Source organism: Myiozetetes cayanensis, unplaced genomic scaffold, assembly GCF_022539395.1.
Source record: "Myiozetetes cayanensis isolate MyiCay16 unplaced genomic scaffold, myiCay2020 scf20-37, whole genome shotgun sequence".
Taxonomy (NCBI): domain Eukaryota; kingdom Metazoa; phylum Chordata; class Aves; order Passeriformes; family Tyrannidae; genus Myiozetetes; species Myiozetetes cayanensis.
Window position 1 is genome coordinate 14,159,264 of NW_026087412.1, and position 9,880 is coordinate 14,169,143.

Genomic DNA, 9,880 nt, shown 5'->3' on the forward strand with positions numbered 1-9,880 from the left:
TTCTAAAAAACCAAGTACAAACTTTATTTTGTTTCTTTACAAAGGCACGAGCCTCTTTTTTTTTTTCAACTTTCTTAACAAAATAGAATAGCTTCTCAATCAACACAAAGACCTGAAAATCGTAAAAAAAAAAAAAAAAAAAAAAAAAAAACCAAAACAAAAAAACAAAAAACCCAAAACAAAATAAAACAAAAAAAAAAGGGAAAGGAACCGAGAAACAGCTGTGGCTGGGGGGGAACTTACCAAATACCACCGAGGCTCTACACACGACTGGCCTAAAACCCTACAGCCAGGGGGAGGGAGGGTGGTGGGATGAGGGGGGGGATCCACTAAAACAGGGGCCCCCCCACCCCCCACGACAGACCCAAGCGACACAATCACAAAATAGAAAAGCTCTTTCGGAGCTGATGGACCCCACAAACCGGATTAAGTGCTTAAAGGAGGGATGGGAGCAGAGTTGCGGGACAGGGATGGGTACGGGGATAGGGGTGGGGTTGGAAAACCAGCCCCCAAGCTGCCATCCCCGTGCCAAGGAAACCAGGGTTGGAAATACCAGGGAGGAGTGGCACGTGCCGACCCTCCTGCCTGCGCTCCAATGGCATCATCCTGGGATTATTTTACTATCCAAAGGGGATTTCCCTGCCCCACGTGGGGTGCGGGAGTCATGGTGGGGGCTGGTCGTACCCTGAAGCCAGGGGTCCCTGTCCCACCTTTGCTGCCATGCCACTTGGCATCTCCCCCCTGCTTAAAAAAAGGAACATTTAATTAAACAAAATTTAAAAAAAAAAAAAAAAAACACAAAAGAGAAGGAAAACAACAAATTAAGATCCCAACCAAAGGCCCTGTCCCAAGGGAACACCATCGGGAACAGCGGGGCTGCTGCTGGATTCCCTGTGGGTTGGCAGGTAGGGGAAGTGATAAAAAAAGGGTGGGGAGCTGTGACCCCCATCCCAAACCGCCCCCCCCTCCATGCCCCAAGCCCCCTGCATCCCAGTGTGGCCACCCCCCGGGAGCTGAAGGGTGACCTTTGCCTGCCTCTAGCGCTCTGCTTTACAGTATTGGAAAAAGGTCATAAAAGAGACCCAAATCGCGTTGTATTTTTTAAAAATTTCAGCATATTCTCTGACATTTCCCCCCCCCCCAACCCCGGCTCCCCTCCTTGGCTGCCGGCTGGGGGGTGTCAGGGCAGCTCCCCATCCCCCGAGGGCTCCTCTTTGCTCTGGTCCATGGAGTCACTGTCGTTGCCCTCGGTGTCGGAGGCGGTGTCGGAGGCGGAGGGCTCGGGGCAGGCGCGCGCGGGCGTCACGATGACGGCGCGTCTCTGCTCCTCTTCCTGCAGCTGCTTCTCCTGCGTCCCTTCGATGTGCTGGATCGCCTGCCGGGGGCAACCACCTGCCATCAGGACACCGCCCGCGCCCCCTCCGACACAACCCTGCGGCTCGGGGACTCTGCAGCCCCCCCGTCGCCGTCCTCCCCCCAGCTCACCTGAACGATGGTGTCCAGGTTTTGCCGGGATGTGGAGACTGTGTTGATGACCGAGGACGGGCCCATGGTGACCACGGTGACGTGATGGGAGGGAGGCGGTGCTGGAACGATCACGGTGGGGTGGTGGGTGGGCGCTGGGGGAGCGTGTGATGGCAGGAGCTGGGGAGAGAAGCAAAACCCCCCCACAGTGAGCAGGGATCTGAGCAGTGGGGAGAGCATCACGCTTGTTCACTCAGCCCAAACTCCATAAAAGCTGAAGCGTCACTTGGCTGCTCCAGTTCTCCATCCTGATGGACGCAGGAGGATGCCAGCTGAGAGCTGCTGCCCCCTCAGCTTTGGCAGAGTGGAATGTGAGTATTCCGGGAGAGGTAAGTGCCAGGCCTCCCATCACCCTGACCTGCATGGCCAGGAGCCCCCGACAGCCCTGGAGATCCTTGCTTCCACAGCGGATGGGAAGATCTGCCCAAGCAGGAGACTGTAGAGTTCACCTAAAAATAGGCTGAACTTCCCCAGGAGGCGGCCAGCAGGAACCCTGTCGGGACATGGCTTCTCAGAAGCCCAGAGGAGGGTGGAAGCTGGTGTTCCTCTCTCCCTTGGAAGCTCCCAGAGCAGTGTGGCCATGGGCTGGCCTCAGGGATGACCAGTGCACAGGTGCCTGCACAGTGCTCGCCTTCTCCCTGCACCTTTGGCAAATCCAACCGTGTTGGGGGAAAGGCTGAAGGCTCCCATCCCCACCGCCTGCCAGCTCACTGCTCCCCTTTCCCAGCCTGCTGGGTGGCAGGGAGTGGTTTGGGGGTCCCTAAAGCTCAGTGGGAGTCACTCAGTGAGAGGTGAACCCCTAGGGATGAATCCCTGCCCACCAGCAAGTGACCTTCCCTGCACAAAGCCCACCGTGACAGGAGCCGAGCTGCTTGGAAACCACCATGGGTGGTCCACTGTGAAACAAGGGGTGCACACAAGTACAGCCCCCTGAGCACTGTGGGGGGCTTTGGGCTGACCCTTTCCCAGTTTGCCAAGGGTGAGAGCTTTGCTGGGACATCACTGCCCACAGGAGATGCCAAGCCCATCCCTAAACTGCCCCAACCTCCTGTATTTCACCACCTGGGGGACCACGGGTGGGCTATGGGCAGGATGGGCTGGGGTGCACTCACCTGGGTTCGGATCTGCTGCTCACGCTCGAGCTTCTCCTGGTGCAGCAACCTCACCTGCTCCTGCTGCTGCTGGAGCTGCACCTGCTGAGCGATCACCTTCAGCTTCTCGGGGTACATGTGGGCCTCCAGGGAGCGAACCTGCGGGCGAGAGAACCCTGCCATCAGTCAGGAGACGGGCACAGCAGAGCCAGGGAGCCCTGATGGAGCGTGGAGCAGCGGTGGCCAGAGCAGATGTCCGGTGGTCCCGTGGCAGTGCCGCTGTCCTGGGGGTCTGCTGGGGCCGTGGCAGAGCCTGCTAGAGGGCACCCAGCCTCACCTGCTCCTCCAGCATCATGCGGACTGAGCGCTCCTTGTCCAGCTGCTGCCGGAGCTCGATCATCTCCCGACGCAGATCCTCGGCCTTCTCATCTTCCCAGATGTCTGGAGAGCCGATCCCCTCGTCTTTGTCCTCCGCCCGTCGCCGTTTCGGGGAGGAACCACTGAATTCCTGCCATGGGAATGTGGTGTCAGGGGACAAGGACCAGCCTGGATGCCCTCCCCACCATCCAGACCACACCTGGGTGATGCCACCCCACCACAGCTCCCTGCTGGGAAGGGTCTCTGCAGGGTTGTGCTTGATGCCTGGGGATGGACAGGCTCCTGCATGTGCCCCCCATCCTGGTCCTCACGCCCCCAGCCTTGTGCCAAGCCGGTTCCCACACCGTGATACCCAGAACAGTTCACCCTGGGCACCCCAGCACCAGAATTGCCACCGGGCCACACCCCAACACCCCAAATGAAAGTGGGACCTCAGCCCTTCTCCCCCTGCCAGGTAAGGGATGCCAGGTTGAATGGGGCTCCCTGCCCTGCCAGGAGGGTGGGAACATCTCCATTCCCCGGCTGATTAGGGTAGAGGGTCTTGCCCAGACCCCAAGAAACAGTGATGATGTCCCCTCCCTGGCCAGCTGGGACTGTCCCATCTCCTCCCGTCCCATCCCTGGGGCACTACCTGGATGAACCGCTTGAGCTGGGTGTTCTGCTGCAGCAGCCGAGTCTTTTCCTGCTCCAGGGAGAATATGTACTCGGCTGTCTGCTGAAGGATGGCTGCCTGTAGGAGAGCCAGGAGGGGCATGCTGAGGCAGGAGATCATGCTGTGCCCCCAAACCTCCTCTTGCTGTGCTCCCTCCCTGCCCAGAAAGCAAGCAGCACTGCTCCATACCCAGCCCTGACAGCTCTGTTCAGGGTGTGCTTCACCTGCGGGTGCCCTCTGGGATTTCCACCACAGTGAAATCCTCCAGTTCCATTTCAGGAACCTGCCTGGGTGCCAAGCCTCTCCTCAGCCCTCTCTCCCCTCTGCAGCAGGGTCCCCTCCTCACCCAGGCACAAAACCCTGCTCCTGGGGCACCAAGGGCTGCCACACGCACTCAGCCCACTCTGGGTCACTGGGTTGGTGATGCAAACCCACTCCCCCAGGGGAAACACCCCAGGAGAGACCTCATCACTGTATTATCATATGCAAATACCCCCAATTGCACTTTCAGCCCCTCCACCTGAAGGCCCAGCGTCCGCATCCCACACCGCCACAGCCCCGGCGATATCCCGCTCACCTTGCTGAGCTTCTCCCCGTCCGTGTGTGGGATGAGGGTTTTCAGGGACTGGAAGCCAGCATTGATGCTCTGCATCCGCCGTCTCTCGTTGCTGTTGGCGATTTCCCTGCGTATCCGCCGCTCCTGGTCCCGCTGGGTCTCCGGAGTCAACGGGATGTTGGCCAAGCTGCCAGAGAGGCGTGGGGTTAGGGAGGAGGGGGCTGCACCCCTGCTGCCAGCTCACCCCGCCGCATCCCCCCTCGCTTTGCAATCATGATTCCAACCCCTCGAAGGGATCGGCGATGCAGGTGGGAGGGTTTCTCCAGCGCCGCATCCAAAGCTTTGCGGGATGAGTTGACCAAACGGTGGCCCCACTGCAGCCCCCCAGCTCTGCTGGGCTCGGGGAGCCGGGGACCCCCGGGCGGGTGAGGGAGGCTGCGGGGCCGGCCGGCTGTGTCCCCATGGGGCCGGCCGGCGTGTGTGGCCCCGGGAAGGCGGCTCCCTCCCTCCCGCCCCGCTGATGGCTTCCAGATGACAGCTCCGAGCAGAGAAGCCCCTGTCCCACCCCAAGCCGCAGCTCCTGCCTGCTTCCTGCCGCTGCCTCCTCGCCCCCCACGCCCTTGCCCCGCAGATGTGCTGGGGAATGCCTCCCGGGGCCAGCGATGACACCGGCGTGGAGGGCTCTGGACAGACAACATCCACGAGTCCAGGGCACCATTCCCAAGCAAAGCCCATCGCTGAGGGGTCCAGCTTCTGCACCCACACCCTGCTCCTTCCCCTAGGGAAGCAGGGAGGGGGTTTGGATCACAGGGATGGTGAGCCTGCTGGGCTGTGGTACCAGCTGGCCATCCCACCATGCCAAAGCCACAGACAGCCACATACCCAGCACCCACTGTCGCCAGGGATGTTGCAAGGCACCAAAGACTAAACACAGGAGCCGGGCTGCCGCCACAAGGAGAGATAAGACGGGCTCCAGTCACCCATCCAGGTGCCCGGCGGCCCTGGGACAGAGATGGGAATATTCCACCCAGAGCCTTGCCAATGCCAGGCTGGGAAGAAAAGCACAGCATCCTGCCCTCACTGCCCTCCTGGTGGGAGGAACCACAGAGATTTGGAACCCAGGGGTCTAAGTGATACTTGAGGTACCACCGTGTGCCCAGGCAATGCCTGGAGGCTCCCAGGTGACCCATCACTGCTTGTTGTGACCTGGGAATGCACCACAACTTCTCAAAGATATACAGGGATGGGGAAAGACCCAGCTCATCCCAGAGGAAAGGGGAACAATCGTAACTCAGCCCAAGGGGAAGGGAACAGATCCCAGCTCAGCCCAGTAAGATAGAGAAGAATCACAGCTCATCCGAAGCAGACAAGGAAGGATCCCAGATTACCCTAGACAGATGGGGAAGGATCCCAGCTCAACCTAGAGGGACGGGGAAAGATCTCAGTGCATCTCAAGGGTATGGGGAAAGACCTCAGCTCAGCCCATGAGGCCAGGAAGACATTTGTCCCCAGCCTCCAAGGCAGCATCCCAGCACAGGCTGACACTGGGTGCTAAGAACCCACCACACTGGTTCCTTCACGTGCTGTTCCCAATGGATATCCTGGAGTTGTGGATCTGGGATGGGTGCCCAGGGGTCTGCCTCTCTCACTGGGAGCAGCCATCTGTCACATGGACCAAGAGCTGTTTGCAGCGGGATCGTGGCACAGGGCTCCCATCTGGTGGTGGCTGTCACCCACCTCCCTGCTCCTGCTGAAACCAGCCCCGAACTTGATCCTAAAACACACCAAACCCTGTAGGTCTTGGGGCCAATGTCCCTGTTGGGGATGTGGCCAGAGTGCTGCTCCGGGCTGTTGGACCACCAGACATGTAAGGGGAATGGGACAGAGAGGCCCAGGACTGGGCAGCACGGAAGCAGCTTCTTAAATACCGGGGAAGGAGGAAGAGCCTGCTTCCTCACCGGCAGACCTCCCGCAACCTGCCCCAGCTGCTCTTCCTGGGAAGAGACCTGAGAAGTGACGGAGAGATACAGAGAGGGCAAAAAAATTCATGGATTCAGAAGCCATCCAGGCACCCAGCATGACCAGGGATGTGGCAGGATAGAGGCAGGATAGAGGCAGCCACCAGAGCACCTGGGGTATCCCCAGCCTAGTGCTGGTGATGTGGGGTTTGGGTCAGGCAAGCAGAATTTGGTCCTTCCCACCCTGGTGAGAACATCCCACATGCCTGGACCTCCAAGGAAACAAACCCACGGGGGTGTCAGAGCAGGGCACATGTCCCATGGCAGATGCCCCCATTGCCCCTTCATGTCCACCACTGCCCACAGCTGGTGCTGTGGGTTGTGCTGGCGGGCAGGGGAGCAACAGCCTTGCAGACAGGGTGACTCAGAGCTCCCTGGGGTCACAGGCAGGGTGTCCCTGAGCTTGCAGGGCGTCCCCATGCTTCCATGAAGGGCATCCCCACGCTGACTGAGCTCAGGGTGAGGCTATACCTACAAGCAGGGTATAGGCAATCTCCCAGAACAGGATAGGATGTCCCCCAGAATCCTAAGCTTGCAAGTAGGATGTCCCTGAGCTACTTGAGGTCACAGGTAGGGTGTCCCTGAGCTCTCAGGCAGGGCAGTCCCCAGCACCCTAAGCTTGCAGGCAGGGGATCCCCAGCACCCCAAGCTCCATGCAAGGTGTCACCCATGCACCCTGAGCTCGCAGGTAGGGTGTTCTCCAGCTTCTGGAGCTCCAGGCAGGGCATCCTCCAGCGCCTCAAGCTTGCAGGCAAGGGGTTCCCCAGCACCCCAATCTCGCAGGCAGGGGGTCCCCCAGCACCCTGAAGTCCACGCTGGGTGTCTCAGATCTCAGGGCAGTGGGAAGGCTGCGCAGCTCCCCGAGCTCTGCCCCGTGCTGGGGTCAGTGAGGGACCACGCAGCCCCCCATCCCCGGGCGGGACAGCCCCATCGCCCTGCCCATGCAGTCACCCCCCCACCCAACCCCTGGGCCCGCAGTGCCTAAGACGGGGGACCCCAGTGAAGCCACCCCCGCCCTGCTCCACCGCTGCACCCCCGGGGGGGGAGGGAGCTAAGGTGTGGGCACCCCCCGGGATCACCGGGACGGAGCCCCCACCCCCGTGGGGCAGAGACAGCACCCCGAAGGGCCGGGCCCCCAGCACGTGCCGCGGGGCCCGGGCTGCCCCACGGGGATTTCACGGGGCCGCCGCACGGCGGGGCCGGGCCTGGTGGGGGATCAGAGCCCCCGGGGGGAGGTCTCAAGGCCCGGGGAGGGGGGGGGAGCTCAGGGCCGCCCCGCGTGGCCCCAGGGCCCGCGCCGCCACCCCCCCCGCCCGCCGCCCCCTGCAGCCCCGCGGGCACGGCCCCCATCCTGGGCCGCCCCTCTGCTCCGCGGGGCTCCCCGCGTGTCCGCGGGCTTTGTGCCGCCGCTCCCGCACTACATGTCCCGGCAGCCCCGGCCGCGACCCGCCTCCTCCGGGCGGCTGCAGAGTCACGGCCAGGCCCGGCGGTAAACACACACCCCGCGCCCCCTGGTCCCCGGACACCCGCGCCCCCGCCCCGGGCGCCCCTGCCGCCCCCGCGGGGCCGGGCCGGGCTGCGGGGCCGGCGCTCCCCGCCTGGGCCACGCGCGGCCGCCGGCCCCATGTGCGCGGCCGGGACCACGTGCGGGCGGTGGGGCCGCGGCGGCCGCGCCGCTCCCCGCTCTCCGCGCCCCCTTCCCCGCCATCCCCCGCAGCTCCCCGAGCGCCCCCGATCCCGGGGTCTCCCGGCGCCCCCTCACCTGCAGAGCCCGCCGATGACCTCCTTCTCGGATTTCCTGAAGTGCTGCAGGGCCGGCACCTTGGGGGCCGGCACCATGAAGTACTCCATAACGGGGGCGGGGGCCCGGTTCAGCCCAGCCCGGCTGGTCCCGGCCCGGTTCAGCCCCTCCCGGCCTGGCTCCGGCCTCTGCCCGCGGCCCAAGGCGGAAACAGCTGGAGCGAGCGCGGCTCCTGCCCGCCGCCGCCGCTCCCCCGCCCGCCCTCGCCCGCCCGGCGCCGCCCCCGCCCCGCACCGGCCCCGCGTAAACAAAGGCGGCGGGAGGGGCCGCAGCGCGGCCGGAGCGGCACCGGGACACGGCAGCGGGACGCGGTGGAACACGGCGGGGTGGGGGGCAGACCGGAGCGGCCGGGACGGTACCGACCCGTGCTAGCACCGGCTCGTCGCAGCGCGTTCCGTACTGACCTGGCTCTATCCTATCGTATCCTATCGTATCCTGCTCTATCCCTATCATGCTCTATCCTTATCCTACTCTATCCTCTCCCGTCCTATCGCCATCCTGTCCTGTCCCTATCCCATCCCACCTCATCCCATCCGGCCCAGTCCCCATCCGATCTCATCTCATCCTACCTGACCTGTCCCCATTCCACCGCATACCCATCTCATCATATCTTCATCCCATGCTACCTCATCCCATCTTGCCCTAGACCTATCCTATTCCATCCTATCCTATCATCTACCTATTCCATCCTATCCTATCATCTACCCTGCCCTACACCATCGTGTCCCATCCTGACCTGTCTCCATTCCATCCCACCTCATCCCATCCTGCCCTAGCTCCATCCTATCCTACCCTATCCTGTGCTATCCTATCCCATCCTGACCTGTCTTGTCTCCATCCCATGCAGCCCTCAGCACATCCTGTCCTCATCCCATCCTATCCTATCCCATCCTGACCTGTGTTGTCCCCATCACGTTCAGCCCTGTCCCGATCCAATCTTATCCCATCCAATCCTAACCCACTCTACCCTGACCTGACTTGTCCCCATCCCATCCCCATCACATCCTATCCTCACTCCATCCTAACTCATCCCATCATGCCCTAGTCCTGTCCTACCTCAGCCCATCCTGACCTGTCTTGTTCCCATCTCATCTCATCCTATCCCATCCTGTCCCCATCACATCATCTTCTGTACTTTCCAACCTTATCTGATCCTGTCCCATTCCATCCCATTCTGTGTTGTTCCCATCCTATCCTGCCTTATTCGCCTCCTGCCCCACCTCATCTGCCCTACCTCTATCCTACCTCTATCCCACCTACCTCTATCCCACCTACCTCTATCCCACCTACCTCTATCCCACCTACCTCTATCCCACCTACCTCTATCCCACCTACCTCTATCCCACCTATCTCTATCCCACCTATCTCCATCCCACCTATCTCTATCCTACCTCTGTCCCACCTCTATCCTACCTATCTCTATCCCACCTCTATCCCAGCTCTATCCTATCTCTATCCCACCTCTATCCCAGCTCTATCCTATCTCTATCCCACCTCTATTCTATCTCTATCCTACCTGTCTCTATCCTGACCTGTCTTGTCCCTATTCCATCCTGTCCTGTCCTATCCTGTCACCATCCCATCCTGCCCTATATCCAGCTTGTGCCACCCATTCTGCCCTATCCCCATCCCAACTTGTCCCATCCCATTCTATGTCATCCTCTTTCATCCTATCCCATCCTGCCCGATCCCCACCCCACTCCATCCTATCCTACCCCATCCTGGCCTGTCCCATCCTGTTCTACCTCATCTGATCCCATCCCATCCCACCCCATGCCCATTCCTGTCTCCAGCAGGATCTGGCTGCAGGAGGGCTCAGGGAGCTGCCAGGGGCTGGGGGATGGCCACAGCAGCCTTGGG

General features: G+C 61.5%; 1 protein-coding gene across 1 annotated transcript; it reads right to left on the minus strand.

Annotated features, from left to right (window-relative positions):
* Nucleotides 1-8,149, minus strand: TFAP4 (transcription factor AP-4). Its single transcript, XM_050317721.1, has 7 exons — nt 7,982-8,149; nt 4,223-4,388; nt 3,625-3,723; nt 2,953-3,123; nt 2,637-2,774; nt 1,486-1,644; nt 1-1,375 (listed from the first exon to the last, which is right to left on the minus strand). The coding sequence occupies exons 1-7, from the start codon at nt 8,068-8,070 to the stop codon at nt 1,181-1,183; spliced, it is 1,017 nt and encodes a 338-aa protein (XP_050173678.1). The 5' UTR covers nt 8,071-8,149; the 3' UTR covers nt 1-1,180.
* Between the last annotated feature and the right edge of the window lie 1,731 nt (nt 8,150-9,880).

Bases quoted from the DNA above. Each gene is read 5' to 3' on its own strand.
- TFAP4 (XM_050317721.1), bottom strand. From the start codon at position 8,070: ATGGAGTACTTCATGGTGCCGGCCCCCAAGGTGCCGGCCCTGCAGCAC. The intron at 4,389-7,981 runs GTGAGGGGGCGC...CCTCTCTGGCAG, and splicing joins GTCATCGGCGGGCTCTGCAG to CTTGGCCAACATCCCGTTGA. The intron at 3,724-4,222 runs GTGAGCGGGATA...GCTCTCCTACAG, and splicing joins ACGGGGAGAAGCTCAGCAAG to GCAGCCATCCTTCAGCAGAC.